Raw genomic sequence first — 15,834 nt, forward strand, 5'->3', positions numbered from 1 at the left:
GCATAGTGAAAAGGCTGCTCTGCCCAAGTCAATGCTTAAACATAAATGTTTGATTTTGGTTATACCATGGTGTGGCCATCAGCAGCTCAGAAAATAAAGAACTCATCTGCCGGTGGTTTTCTCCTCTTGGGTCGGGTCTATTCTCTCCGTCAGTGAGAGGGTATTAAAGATCACAATTATTGCCAAATTGCTATTGCCTTTGTTTAGATGTTATCAAATGTGGTGTCGCTTTGTTTCTTGACTTGGTTATTCAGACTGGTTATCTTAGCTTTTTTCCCATCTTTTTTTTGTTTGTTTTATCTTGCATGTGTTACAGAACAAGATTCACTTCTCTTCAAAGTTCAAAAAAGACCTGCCAAAGTACTACTATCATTATGGGATCACATAAAAACAGATGATTATTGTAGTTCTACTTTTCAGTCAGAACCAACTTTGAAAAAAATACGACAGCTGGTACCTTAGTAGGTGGAAGTACCTTGAATATTCTTGCGTGTTTCCTGTAAGTTTAAAATCATACCAAATTTAAAATTATGTACACATAAATGGATGTGTATTTTATCTGAGAAGTAATGCCAGCTACTTTAGTGAAGAACGGTGGGATTTGGATGGGGAAATGAGTCATAAGAAATTGAAACAGATACATGTGTCTGTTCTTTGTTAAGAAAAGATTAAAGCAATAGTAGATTTTTTATTAAACCTCCTCCACCTGTGGGTACCGAGTTTACTGTCTTTGGAGTTTGCGTAAACATGTTTTATCTAAAACTATAGTACTTTTTAAGCTAAATTTGTTTTTCCATTTGTGGAGTCAAAGAAGCTTCGTGTCTTCTTGGATTTCTACACCTGACCTCTACCTACATTTTGGGGTGAACTGTGGGGGTGAACCACTGTCACCTTGTAAATTTGATTACAAAACTAAATTGGCCTAATATTTCCTGAGCTTTTCTCTTAGGAAAAATGGAAAGCCATTGGGTATTCTTTTTCTGGTGTTCAAACTGATCTTGCTTTGCACTTCAAGCTAAAATCTCGGTCTACTTTAACCATGGGCAGAAAGTCTTGTGCTGACACGGGATGCTCCTCACTACCACAAGCACCTCCCTGACAAAGACACTGAAGCTCTGGCTTTCTCTCTTACACTGGATCTGAGAGTTGATATTAGTGCAACGCAAAACAAACAAAAAACCAAACCAAACAGAAGGAACCACCTGAGGGCTGTGGTTAACTTGTCCTTTTGTGTTTTGACAATATTTTTTTCTCTAAATCAGTTATTACTTAGCCACTCCACGTGAAATAAGCCTATCTGTAGTTTTTGCCATGAATTGATGTCTGCTGTTATTTCCAATCCATTTTCTTGGGTTCATTGTACCATAGCGTGTTTGCTGATTTTTGTGCATTTGAACTCCTCGGATCCCTTTAAACCTTTGGGCCAGATTTTCATTATATATATAGTGTCATGGGGCACCTGGGTGGCTCAGTTGGTTGAGCTACTGGCTCTTGGTTTGGCTCAGGTCATGCATGGTCTCATGGGTCATAGGATTGAGCTCTGCTCTCTGTGGACTCCGTGCTCAGCAGGAAGATTCTCCCCTCTGTCCCTCCATGTGCTGTCTCTCAAATAAATCTTAAAAAAAAAAAAAAAAATTATAGTGTCCTGTATGTCTGGCACTGACATGCTTTACTTTTGTCATTTTTTTTAAAGATTTTATTTATTTATCCATGAGAGATAAATAAATTTTTTTTAAAAAGATTTTATTTATTTATCCATGAGAGACACAGAAAGAGGCAGAGAGGGAAGCAGGCTCCTGATGGGGAGCCCTATGGCAGGACTTGATCCTAGGATTGTAGGATCACAACCTGAGCCAAAAGGCAGATAGATGCTCAACCACTGAGCCACCCAGGTGCCCCTACTTATGTCATTTGATGAAATAGTCAAAACAACCTCATGAAATGCATGTTTTTATGCCCATTTTACCATTGGAGGATACAAGGCCTGGAGATGCTAGGTGAAGTTACAACGTTCTCTTAGCTGGTTAATTGCAGAGGCAAAGTTCAGAAATACTGTGGAACACTCTGCCTAATTTGGGTGATCCTTTCAATCAAAGATGCCAAGAAATACATGTAAAAGGATATGTGGGCTGGGTTTAAAGCATGAAACCTAAGTAGTGTTGTGCAGTGATTTTGTAAGTCTCCAGTGGTCCTCTCCCTTCCCTGCCTCCGGAGCTTAACTCAGTCTCTTTTTAACACCTCGGTTTTTGTCTTGGATCCTCCAAAATCATTTCTGGTGAAATGGGACACTAGCTCTGAAAAGCACCTCCGGTCTTTCTCCAGATGGAGGCTGGGGTTCATGCCAGTCTCTTCTCTAGCACCAGCTGAGTCATGTCTTTCAAACATGTGCACAAAGTGGCTCCGATGACCAGAACACAGTGTGGCTCATCCTCTTCTCAGAATTTAGAAAAACAAAACCAACAAAAAGGGATTGAATCTCTTCGCCTGAATGGAAGTGAAGCTAGACGAATTCAAAGGAATTTTTGGGTTTTAAGGAGACCTTGCCCTCTTCTTTTGGGCAAGTGACATTTAATTCAGTTGGCCCCATTAGAAAGAAGAGAAAGGAGGGCATTTGCAGTTCAGTTGAGCTTTCTCCTGTGCAAAGTGGCTCAGGAGCAGGCAAGCAGTGTGTCAATTAAGACACACTGGAAGACCAACTGGAAAAACAACACGTTGAAACATGTGTTGGGCACGGAGAGCCTGGAAAAACAATTTTCAAAGTATTTTAGCATTTAAAGTAACTCAGTGGCTTAAAAACAAACTTCTTTTAAAAAATGATTGCGAGATTAAAGCTGCTTCCCAGATGTCAGACGCAGCTGATACGGGGAGCATGTCTAACACATAGCTATCAAGATGGAATGTCAGGCTCTGGACCACTTATAATAACAGTAAAAGTAGGATTTGTGTTCTGTTAACCTCCACACCATTCATTATTTCTTGGCCATACCTCCCCACCAATTTGATCGTCGACTCCTAGGGCCCACACTGGATCATCTTCTGATACGTCCGTGTGGGAGCAGAAGATGACACGGGCACTTAGGGCTATAAGCCTATTTAAGTGGCACGAAGTCAACACTATGTGCTGAGCAGATCCCAACGTAAGTATTTGAGGACAGCATCACTTCCTCTGGAGCTTGGCTGTAGAAGCAGTACCGTGTCTTAACCCTGGAGGGAACTGGCTGCCTTGGACTTCCTGAAAGACGGTATCACTTACACAAAGCCTAGCAGACTGCACATCATGGGCCATTTAAAGATTTTCAGTTGTACTTTTCACCACACCCTGCATTTTCCAAAATTGATTTCGGGAACTGAGGCCCCATGGAAGATACAGCCCGGTTGTAAACTCTTGTCGAATGAATAAATGGATGGACGCAGTCCACTGCCTATTGATAATTCTAGAATTCACCATTCTTAAAGGACCTCATCTTTTCTCCACTTCTCATTCCCATTCCCTATTTTTGTTGGTGAAAAAGGGGAAAGTGGGATAATATACTTGATATCTGGAAGTAATAAAACAGTGAAATAAACTCTTACGCTGTTTGGTTTCAAGAGAAGGAATTTGACATGGTTTATATAAATCTTTTATTTTCCTTTAATTTCTATTTTTTAAAGATTTATTTATTCATGAGAGACACAGAGAGAGGCAGAGACACAGGCAGAGGGAGAATCAGGCTCCCTGAGGGGGAGCCTGATGCAGGACTCGATCCCAGAATCCCAGGATCACAATCTGAGCCGAAGGCGGATGCTCAACCACTGAGCCACCCAGGCGACCTTGATTTATTGATCTTTTAATAGCGTTGGAAAGAGGAAAAAATGCTAAGCGCTGATGATAAAATTGCAGAATAGCGAAGTTCTCTAATGGGGCTCTTGACCTATGGTGAACAAGCAAAACCCAATCCCAGTCTTTCTTTTGTTCTTGCTTTTTTTAGGGAATTAGGGAAAATAAGGTTAAGTGAGTTTGGCTTAGTGTGCAGAGGTGAAGTCAGGTTTGCCCGCGTTGGGTGACGTTGGGGACCTCGGCAGGGACATCGGGGTGCCTCTGACACAGTGGCTCACCCTCTGGAGCGAGGTGGGCGAGTCACACACCGTGGGGCTGAGTCGATGAGTCACTTGGTGTCCCCAAGTGGCTTTTCTCCCGGAGGGGCACATTCCCGGAGTCCCCTTCTTTCCTGGCCCAACAGCAGAAGGCTGGACCCAGCCCAGGAGAGTGTCACAGTCTCCGGGGGACACGCTGCGCTCCCCGACAGCGGGGTAGGGAGTGGGAGTGTGCAGGAAAGGCGGGGGCTCGCGTGGATCTCTGGCCACGGCTGGCCGCGACCCAAGCGCAAGTGGAGGTTCAACGGAGGTTCAACGGGGGAGGCTTCGGGCTCGGCTGTGATGCACGTCGAGGGGTAGAGCCCGCTAGTTCAAGCTACAATCCCTGCCATTCCCTGAGCATTCCAGAGGACTCCGAAAATGTTTTTGAATTGGCAAGTGAATGGTCGAGACCGGAAACATGCACCAAAATAATGCTTCTGGTCTTGTGTCATCTTTTATTAGAGGATTTTTGAAAATCCCCTATTTGTCTGTGAGTTATTATTCCTGGGTCGTAGACTGCAGCGCCGTTTGATGAGCTGCCGAAGTGAAAATCGGACCAACTCTGAATTCCTTGTGGTTTCAAAGGAGGATGGGCTTTCTCATTAATACGCGCACTTCCATTCTGCGAGCAGTCACCTTTATGGAATGGCATGAGACAGCCTGGATGGTTTTGGGATTTAGCCCGTGGATGGTCCGAGTGCTTCGCCAGTGGCCGTGTCGGCTGTGACCCTTGCCACCCAGCTTGGACCTCGCTGTAGCTTCTCTCCGGCGCCGGGGACTCGCAAGAGGTGGCCCGCTGCAGGATTTGGGCAGAACAGAGAAATAGAATAATCCTAACCACTTACAGTGTTACGAAAGCCGCTTTGTTGTGGCAAAGAATCATCGATTAGGGTGACAACAGGAAGGATGAAAACCTGGGAAGGAGTGTGAGGGCTTTGGAAATAAAATGTCTATTCAGCCAGGGGAAATGCTGGCAGTTTATTTCCCATCATCAGTGTATCGCGGTTCAAAAGCCCACGTCCCACTATCCAACTGGATTGATAGGGTTAAGCAGAGGGACACTTACTTGCTCGATGGCTGCTAGTCCCCCTGGGCTGCCAGTTCAGAAGTGGGCTGTGAGCTGTCAGGTGATGGTGGCTCCCCTGCCAGAGGCTCCCCCCTGCGGTGGGGCTGGGGGTGGGGGGCACCTATGTGATCAGTTTCCACTACTTTCTGGTTTTAGGTGACAGCAGAGGAAGTAACTGGAGAGAGTGTACATCTGGGCCTGGGAGAATTAGTAAGTGTGTACGCCAGCTGTCTTTGTTCCTGTGGCTAGGACCCACCTCTGGTGTCAGTTGGAAGAGCTAAGTACCATTGGCACAAAACAAAACAAAACAAAACAAAACAAAACAAAACAAAACAAAAGGCTCCTCTCAAAGAAATGCAAGATATGAGTAAGATATGATGTGTCATTTCCTAGGTCTTGAAATTCAAATAAGAGCATACTGCCAGCATGTTTAATGTAACTGAAACACGGGCAGCCTTTATCCCCAAAATGCAACAACAACAAAAAAGCAAACCGACTTCTTGGGTATTTGTATTTTACTTCTAACTGGGGGAACATTTCAGAGCTTTCACGTGAGCCTCGGACAAGTCTTCTTGCCATCTGGTACAGGATTAAACACTGGCATGGCGTTTGTTGTCTGCTGACAGTGGGTCAAACTTACTTGGCAGGTCCCCTCTTGGAAATTATCATCCTCACGCAAATCTGTTTCAATTTTCATTCTTAACACTGATGGGTTTAATCAGACTGGTTCCCAACGAGCCAATTGCCAAGTTCGTTTAGCGCTTTTTAAGCAAATAGTCTCCGGTATGTCGTGTACGTTTGTTACAACGTTAAGAGGGTGGTGAATTGGTCTGGTAAATCCAGATATTTTAATGTCTGATTTTTAAAAAATAAGACGGTTTACTTATGCCCTAAATTGGGTTTGTGAATATTCCGGTTGCCTCAAGGGTACTGTTTTTGCAAATGCTGGCTGTATGCAGAGCACCTTGCTATGTATGCCCCCTCGGGTCATTTCTGCCATCGAAAGAGCTTCTGTTCCATTGGAAGAGATGGAGCATTAGAAAAGAGAGAGTGAAAGGAAAGCTTGAAGAGAGTCTGGGATTGTCCAGGGACCGGAGCCAAGTGGTACTGAATGTGAATTGAGTTTAGAACCAGTCAGCCTTGATTTTATGACCCCAGGCTGCCTTTAAATTCCCACCTCATTGGTGTTCTCTTTGACCACCTCTAGCTGGTTTGTGGTAGAAAAGAAGGGGCAGGTTGGAGGCTACTTCTAAGTCCTGTCCTAACAGCTCTGTTGATGGCAGGGAGCCCTGAGTAACGTGACACTAACGTGAAACTCAAATATATTCAAGTGAGGGTGGCGAGAAGGAGGAGCAAAAAGGCAAAAACACTTGTGCTGAAAGATGAAATCTTTGCCCGTGGAAATAGGCAAGCAGCTTATGTTGCTAAGAACTCTAAATTCTTTCAAAATCAAGCGCTCAGAATCATTTCTATTTTTATATCTTTGTATGCTTCCAGCAATACAAAATGTATTACATAGACCTTCTCTATTTCAGAAAGTCTTTGTTGTGTGGCTTCCTTCCATAAAGTTAGTGTAATAGGTCATGGGCTGGAGGATAAATTCATCTCCAAACACCAGGCCTTTTCCTGGGCTTTAAGATGCTGGTGGGTTCTATTTTTACGGAGAAGATTTTATCTTTGCCTTTAATGGTTCTGCTGCTAGTCCGGGTTTTATATTTACAAAATGCTTTTAATTTTTATCCCTACCTAGTGCATGGTGCACAATAGGCGAACAATTCATGCTGTTGAGTAAACTTGAACCTACGCTGTCAGCCTTGGGCTTTGGGGAGGGAGCAGCCTTCCACACATTCCCTGCTGAGGAGGTGAGCTTGGGAAGCCCAGTAAACTGGTCGTGAAATCTGCGGGTGCCTGTGGCTGTCATTAGTTTCCCTGATGGGGAACCCACGCGTTTGTTAGCTTCTTTTGCTCCTGTCCCATGGATCTGGGTGCCGAGACCAGGATGGGTGAAGTGGCTTGTCCAACTAGGTCAAACAGGATCAGAGGTAACGTTAAAACTCAGGTATGCGTGACGCAAGACTTTGATCTTTCCAGAACACACAGTGTCACACCAGTATAGGTTGTCGACCTGGAAGGTGCCTGTGTGAGTAGTCCTTTTATTGAGACCAGGGACCCAGGGTGACTTGGATCCCCGCTGTCCTTGGATATGAGTCTAGAGGTGGGATGGAGAGGGGATTGTCAGACGGGGTGGGGGAAGGGATGAAGGGCGGAGGAAAACCAGAAAGACTGGAGGAGGGGAAGCCTGGAGGCCCCAGTGCTCCTCAAGGTGAAAGGTCACGCAGGAGGCTGGAGAGGAGGAAATAAGAGCTGAGTTAACGATTCCCTGGAGGCTGATGGGAGGGACCAGGCAGAGAGGGGAGGGAGACCAGGAGGGTAGAGGGTGGCCAGGCCGCCTCCCCTTCCGCTCATTTCAATGCCGGTTCAGCCTTAAACACAGAATTTCCCTGGAAAATAAGCTGGCTTTCTAAATTCATGTGTCTATTGAAGAACATATTAATTCAAGAAGGAAAAATTAGTTCACACAACAGTTTTCCAGCCAAACATCTTCTCAGAGAAGCCCCGACCTTTTTTGCCCCTGAGCAAAAACTGTAGCTCCTAACAGCTGAAGCTCTTTTTGAACCTGGAATCTTCTCGGAGCCCAGACTCCTGACATGAGTGGAGGTGAGGAGTTTTCTGTGACTGTGAAGTGAGGCAGTCTGGGAAATAGTGGTCAAAGGGGCCCCCAAAGAAAGAAAAGACCACTCCCATTATCTTGGTTAGACTGGCACCCTTTCTTTGCCACACACACCACCTGGGGGTCTCCCTGTGAAACCCTTAGAGGCTCCCTCCCCCCCCACCCCCATCCCCACCCCCAGGGAAAAATACCTTTTGGTGTCAGGAAAGGTTTTCCCTTTCTTGGGAGCTGGCATTCTTTTTCTTTATAAACAACCCGGGGCCAGGTGATCAATTCCGTTTCCCTAATCCTTGGCCCCATGACGGTGACAAGTCAAATCTACAGTTTATCTTCAATCACAGTTTAGTACCCTGTGGCCTGCATGACCATGCATCATTTTCCTTTTTGTCATGTTGTACCTTCATGAGTATTTCTGTTTTTTCCTGCCCATGGAAACAACACCTAGTCACTTACAAACCTAGGAAGTACAGGAGCATTTTGATAAGGGGGGGGAAAAAAAAGCACCAATGGGCCTCTTATTTGCCTGGATCACCATAAATAGTTTGATATCTTTTTTCCCATTTTGTTCCAATTTTCTGAGGACTGTACAGTATATGTAGTCAGCGGAGACACATAGGTAGGTAGATTACATACATATCAATATATACATATATATTGATATATATATAAATTTTCAGGAGAGATTAGGCTTTGAAAAACAGCAGAGACATTTGGTCGAAGTAAGACTCGGCAGCAAGGGAGTGAAATCAGGAAAGAGGTGGGAGTAGCAGGGAAGTGGGGATTAATCCAGCTCAACTGCGGGTCCTGGCAGACAGTAAGGTTACACTGAGAAATCCGAGAAAGGAAATGAGTCAGTAACTCAGAGGGAGCGGAGATGAGACAGCAGTGTGAAAGGGCCGGTGGCTTAGCCTGCATTCGGGAACGGGGTGACAGGAGCTAAATGATTTGAACAACAGCAGAATGTAGCTTTCAGATCAAATCATCAGCGATGTTTTAAGTTCTTGTGAGCAAAGGCCTTGCTTTTGCTTTTGCTTTTGGACTGGGAGCCACCCTGGACATCACAGAAGCCGAGCTTTAGGGCAGAGCTGGTGTGGGGGCGACTGGTGGGCCTGCAAGAGGCTGGGAATTCGAGTGGCTTTCTTCTCAGGGCTGTTTCCGAGCAATGAGAACTGCTCACTTGAGGCTCCCTCTTGTACTCTAGTCTTTGGGGAATACCGTGAATGACACTTTTAATTAACAGATCTGCTGGGAACAGAACTCCTGTAAAAGCGTTGGCTGGGAATGGGGTTTGAAGGGTGGGCCGAGGAGGCTCCCACGGTCCTGGGGGAGCTCTTGGACTTGGAAGCCACGGCTGAGTCGCACCTCTTTGGGGTCAGACCTCTCTGGGATGGGGCCCCGAGTGTCCTCCCAGAAAGTCCCAGCGCTCTGTTCCAGGGGATGGAGGCTGGCCAGCTGTGGCGACAGTCCTTAGGCAAGCTGGGCTCATTTACCACTTGGGGGTGCGGGCCTTTTTACTCTCCCCAGATTCAAACAACCCACTGGTTCAGAATGGGAGAGGAGAGTGGGGACCAGCTTTTGGGAACACATCATTCCGGCTCCTGAGTCCTTCCTACCACCAACCCGTAGCTGCATGTGTGACCACAGCAGTGACCTTAGATGCCTTCCACCACACGATGTGCATCAACTCTCTCTCACCCTGCCTGTGCCCCTGCTGCCTCTGGTGCAGCATCGAGATCCTCAGTATCAGAGCATCTAAGGAAGGTTCAGGAAAGAGAGAAAGATTCCTTTCCTTCTGGTACCGTTGTGGAAAGTACGCAGGACGTCCCTACCTTGGAAAACATGTTTTCATCATGTGGCACCTGAAGGAATGCTTGGTCAAAGGGTTTCTTAGCTCTAATTACTTTGCTAAAGGGAGTTTACTTAACTCTGACATCCTCATCAATTGGTTCCTCACTTTGAAGGGCTTTGACAAAGCCCCTGAGGTTGGTGATGAGTTTCCACTTGACCAGAAGTCGACAAAAAACGGTTTTATGGAAGCTTTCAACAGAATTTGATTGTTAAACTGAAGGTGTAACTAAGACCATTGTTTCTTTCTCTTTCATCTCTTTGTGCTTGAGTCAAGTGTTTCTCATCTCTTTAGTTGTCTTTCCCCATCTTTTTGGGTTATTCTTAACAAGACAGTCCTGGTTTTAACATTTTTATTCCTCCCAGTTCATTTTTGATTATGTTTTGAAGACTTGATGTTTTTACAGTATGGAAACTCAACAGTTAAACTTAATTATGCTTCCTTTACCAAGCCTGACTTTTTTTTTAAATCATATTTATTTATTTATTTATAACTACACTCATTTAAAGGCCTTCTTGGGAAAACATCCAAGTTTTCACTCAAGGCAGTTCTCTATGGCAATAACTTGCTGTATAGGATAAAGAAATCTGAAGTTTAGCAGTGGCAGTATTCAAATGCGAGGAAACAGATGCAGAAGAAAAGACAAATACAATTCCATTGGGGGCGGGGAGGAATTGCACTGATTTAGGATTAAATTTAATGATTGTAATAGTGTCTTGCTATGCTAACAAGGATTCAAAGGAAGCTATTGTTATTCAAAATTAAGGTGTGGTTAACCTAAAGGAAGGTCCTTTTCAGGTGGACCTCGGAGGGTCTCTTAAGTGTGGAGGTTGACAGCCACAGTTGCTTTGAGAGAGGCAAACCTAGTTGCAAGGCCTCGAACAAAAGGCTGACAGCATTCAATTTCGTTATCAGGGTTTGTTGTATAGAAATCTAGGAAGAACTCCGATAACAGTTCATAAAACAAAGTTATGGCACCAGATGAACATGCTCATCTTTAAAAGAAAAATATAATAAAATCTCAGAAAGGAGTTGATGGCATGGGTATAGAAGGCACCAGGAATGATTTATGATGTGGTTCGGGAGGAGGAAGACAAAGCTGGAGGTCCTGCCCATCTTTCTAAGGACATACGGAAACTCTGGGCAGAAGCTTATATTGTGCCAGTTTCTCTGAGATGAAGTCACAGTGACAAATCCTGGAAGTTGTGTGTAGCGAAAGTTTAATCATGTTTTTCCCTGCAGAAACCTTCCTGCCTTGACATTTGGGTTTCTCCACATATCTGGCGCTTGCCTATCTTCCTGCTACTCTGTCCTCTAGCTACACAGTTGTTACCTTGTTGGGTGGAACGTAAGCTTCTTGAGGGTTTCATGTCTTACCTATGTGACCCTCACAGGGCCTTCCTTGCTCTTAGTAAGAGCTCAGTAATGTCATGTTTACGAGGTTGGTGTCAAGAGCTCTGTCTTTGGCTGAGATCGGCAGAGGTGTCCTCATTATGTCAATTATGTGAGCCTGGGAGTGTGGGAGGGCTGGTGGTGCAGGAGAGCTCAGTCCTGCTTTGGGGGAGGAGTTCACACCGTGGCATCCCAGTGACTGCATGGTGGGGAAGCACCTGAGGAGCTGGGAAGCAAAGACTCTTTGTCCGGGAGGAGATACACTGGTGACGCAGAAAACCTTTAATAGGGTTTTTTGGGGAGGCTGGGACAGCTAAGTCCTGGGTGGTATTCAGAGAGTCCCTGCTGGGGCCCTTGAATGGAGGGCTATGTGGGCAAGTGTGACCTTGGGTGGAAAGAAACACAATGTGTCAGCCCTTTGTCAGCAGGTCCTAAGGAAGAAGAGCCAGTGTCATTTAACTCTTGCGCTGTTATTGGTGATGGTGATAATGATAATCACGCTGACAATTAAAAAGATAATTGTTTTCCTTCTTTTAGTCACATAGAAAAAATCACCACATGGCAAGACCCTAGGAAGGCGATGAATCAGTCCCTGAATCCTATGAACCTCCACCCTGCTGCCACTTCCACCCCAGCATCCCAGAGGTCCATGGCCGTGTCGCAGCCGAATCTCGGTAAGCCCAAAGCTTCCAGTTGGACTGAATGAACAAGTATTTAGCCAAGGGGCTCTGGAGCTTGGAAGCAGCTCTGGCTGTCTCGGTGTCTGCTTATGCATCCAGATGGTTCTTGGGCGCATTACCCTTCTGTCACCTTTGCCTTTTTTTCTTGGCGCCTTTGCTACCTGGTCATGGTATTGCTACCTGGGTTCACCCTACAGTTTCCATGTCTCCTTCAATTGCCTCAATTGGAGTTTTTTAAAAAAATAACTTTTTAAAAAATCACTCCTTTCATCCAGTCTATTCCCGATTCTGTGAATTTAGTCCTGAAGACTTGCAGAGGTGCAATTCTGACCTCTCATCCCATTCCTTCCTTCTTTTATTACGATTATTTTGCATCATGTGCGACTGACACCAGGCTGGGTGCTTTCATGCCTTATCTCATTCAACTCACCACAACCCTACAAGAAATGATAGCATTCCCATTTTATGGAGTAGGAAGATTTTTTAAGGTCACACAGCTTGCGTTTGGAGTTTGAACGGAGCCTGCCCTGGTTTAGAAGGCATTCAGCCTTTACCTAATCTGTGGGAGGCTTCTCGAGATGCCTACCTCAGGACACTGTAGTTCATTCACTCTTCACCTCACTGAGAATGTTTAAATGTGATTTTAGAATTGAGAAGAGATTATTTTCTGCTCATTGCCTTTACTAAAGAGGAACTAAAACTCTGCCCACTAAAGAAATCAGATGTGAATTAATACGCTGCCGCGACGTTACTAATCAGCCTCTGTTGTCAGTCCAGACACACACACAAAGGCTAAGAAGAAAGGGTACTTTTAAAGTTTTATAAAGGATAAACTTTCAGATAACATTTCCATTTAAGATCAGATATCCAGATACTGCTTTATACACAGAATAGTTAATTTTAGAGTGAAAAGAATCTCCTGTTGGATTTTTCAGGAATGAACAGGATAAAAATGGAAGCATTATTCCCAGACACCTTCCCTCATACTGTGACTTAGCCAAAGTGAGTATGAACTCAAGTAAACCCGAGTCAGCCTCAAGTAAATATATTGTCTGTTCTTCCAGGAAGTCTGGATCTGCCATTTTAAAGCTTGCAGATGTAAAATATATCCAAAAGCAAACGACTTGGAGTAACTTCTGTGGTGTCTCATATCTAAGAGGCAGATCAAGGAAAATGGTACCAATGCTTCTACCAGCAGTGGTAAACCAAAACTTCCCATGACTCATTTGTCCCAAATATATAAGAGCTCAAATAGAAAACAGTTGCAAGTGTAGTAAAGAAACCACAAATTAGGTAGCATTAGACTAGTTTCGAGGTTTCTTTTAGCCATTTAATTTTCATCAACAATTCTAAAGGTTGATTATTAAAGTATTAACTTTAATTTTATAATTCATTATAATTGGGGGAAAAAAGTCTTTCATGGACTCGGTTAAAAAAATTAAAACACTTTTTCAAAGCATTGTTCAAAAAGTAAGTCTTTCTCGGATCCCCATTCTTGGAGTCCTCTAGTGCTTTCTGGTCATGGATTTGTGTTTTTTCACATGAGTGCTAGCACACTCTACCTACTGTTCTGTCCCTCGCCTTGTCTGCTGTAATATCTGTACACACAGAGCTGCTTTATTCTTTTAAAAGATTTCCTCATAGCCTCAACATAATGATATGCCATAATTAGCGTATTTAACTGGCGGACCCCATCTGACGGATATCTAGGTTGTGACTAGTGTGTTGCTAGTACACACAATACTGGAATGAATATCCTTGTTTATGCTGTTTTATGTGCTTGCCTTCATTTTTAAAAATTGTGCAATAAGTACAAAGTGGAGTAATTAAATTAAAAGGAAACTTGAATGCTTGAAACTCAGCATTGAAGGCATTTGTGAATCCGTCTGCACTTGTGCTCCACCTCCCTCCCTGCAAAAGCACCATTGCCGGTAAAGGACATCTAAAGAAACTGTGATCTGAATGTTAGAAACATGTTTACCTATTGCTGAGTTAAAATACCTTACTTTCCAGATTTCAAATCAGTTGAAGCAGTAAATTTCTCAACACGTTTCCGGTTTTCCCCCTCACAGTATTTGAATATTTGTCCATCACAACATGTGTTGCTAGCCTATGGCGAATCACAGATGTATCCCAAGGATAGACATGTAACAGGGAATGCCAATACCGCCAAAGACTGGGGATGATTTAGAGGGTCACAGTGTGGTCCTCATAATAAGTGATTTATTCAGAATATGTTATTTCAATCTATAGCTCTCTCCATAGTGTATACTATTTATTATCAATTATTTTTCAATTTTGTTTTATTTGCTTAGATACATCAGTACATACTTGGAAGGTCAGTTTAAATTGCATATCCTTTTTTTCTTGTTTCTTTAAATTCAATTTGCCGACATAAATAAAGTACAACACCCGGTGCTCGTCTCATCGCGTTATTATCAATTTTTAAAAGCATGAAGAGCAGATCCTTCTACTTCTTAAATCTGAATTTTGGTCTTTTCATTGGCTGTAGCTAACAACTAAGTGAACTTAAGTGATATGTCTCCTTCACAGGGAGGTATTTATGTACGTGTGAAAATGTCAAAATACGACTAATAATAGTATTACAAGATGATTAAAATTAGTACCTTTTATAGGTTAATTTTCTATATTTCTAGGGCCGTGATATAATCTATGATATCCCTACATTCAGAAATAAATCCTCTTATTGGGATTCTGTGTTTTACTAGATTGGGTTCATGGATTTTGGGAATCAGACTGTCAGAATTTGAAACCTGGCTTTGCCCATTACTTAGCTTGATGACTCTGTTAATTAATAATAAACTAATTTTGCCTTAGTTTCCCTATATGTAAAATGAAGATTATTATTATAGCACGAAGAGATTATGTGAGTTTATCTATGTCAAGTACGTAGATCTGATGCCTGGAACATAGCAAGCTGTCATTGTTTTATTCTTACTATTAACATTATTCTTAGTGGGGAGAAAAGTTTTATATTTAATTCCATGTTATATTTGAAGATAATTTCATTGTTCATCATAAACGCTCTTAAGGAAAAAAAAAAGTTATTTGGGGCGGGTTAGAGCGCAAAGCTCTTTAAATTAGGAACAATGTTTATTACTTTCAATGAATATAGTGCCCTCTGGTGGAAATGTTTCAGTGAGTTCCCCTCCCCCCAGGAGAAGCTTCTCCGTGAATATCTGATTTTTTCAGTGCGTCTATTCCTGAAATCCAGCTTGCAAGTTAAATCATATTTTAATTGGCAGAGAAGAGACCTGTCACTTAAAGGTGTCCCGAAGCGAGTGACTTGTAAAGTGGAGTAAACTTTTGTCGGGCTGCATCAGCATCCAGTGAAAAACCATCTATGTAGGACTGCAGATCCGTTTGTATCTCTAAACTCAACTAACTTTTCAAATGCCCAAGTAAAATGAAATAGACTCTGCAGGGGAAGAATGCAAAAAAAAGGTTGTTGGGTTTTTTAAAAAAATATTTATTCATGGGAGACACACAGAGAGAGAGGCAGCGACACAAGCAGAGGGAGAAGCGGGCTCCCTGCAGGAAGCCCGATGTGGGACTTGATCCCAGGACCCCAGGATCAATCATGACCTGAGCCGAAGGCAGATGCTCAACCATTGAGTCACCCAGGCGCCTACCCCTCTGTCCCTTTCAAAATTTATTTCAAAGACCCATCTCTGGCTTGGTCTAGTTTTTAACTGAAATTTTTGTTTTTGTGTTTGCAAAATCAGATTTTCTGTCAGGTTTTGTCCTACTTGATTCTGTTTGAGCAGATTGGTGACCTTAGTGTCTCAATCCCCAGAAATGCCCAGTGAATGGAAGAAGAAAGGAAGACATTGGAGAGCTTCAGGAGTTGAGGGGAGATGATCTCTGGGTGGAAGCTTGGGGCCGACAACTTGCTTAGAGCCCTTGCTTTTATGTAACAGTGAAGGGGGAAAATGTACGTGTGAAAGTTGATTTTTTTTTTCCCCATAACATGAACCTTTTT

General features: G+C 43.5%; 1 protein-coding gene across 1 annotated transcript in view; it reads left to right on the top strand.

The window, feature by feature from the left end:
• The window catches only part of WWTR1 (WW domain containing transcription regulator 1), a 133,160-nt gene that overhangs the window by 67,786 nt on the left and 49,540 nt on the right, over positions 1–15,834 (top strand). Inside the window, exon 3 of the mRNA XM_077864729.1 lies at positions 11,689–11,825. Coding sequence (XP_077720855.1) covers positions 11,689–11,825 — 137 coding nt within the window. The remainder of the gene's footprint in view (positions 1–11,688; positions 11,826–15,834) is intronic.

The sequence above is a fragment of the Canis aureus genome, chromosome 22 (assembly GCF_053574225.1).
Source record: "Canis aureus isolate CA01 chromosome 22, VMU_Caureus_v.1.0, whole genome shotgun sequence".
NCBI classification, from domain to species: domain Eukaryota; kingdom Metazoa; phylum Chordata; class Mammalia; order Carnivora; family Canidae; genus Canis; species Canis aureus.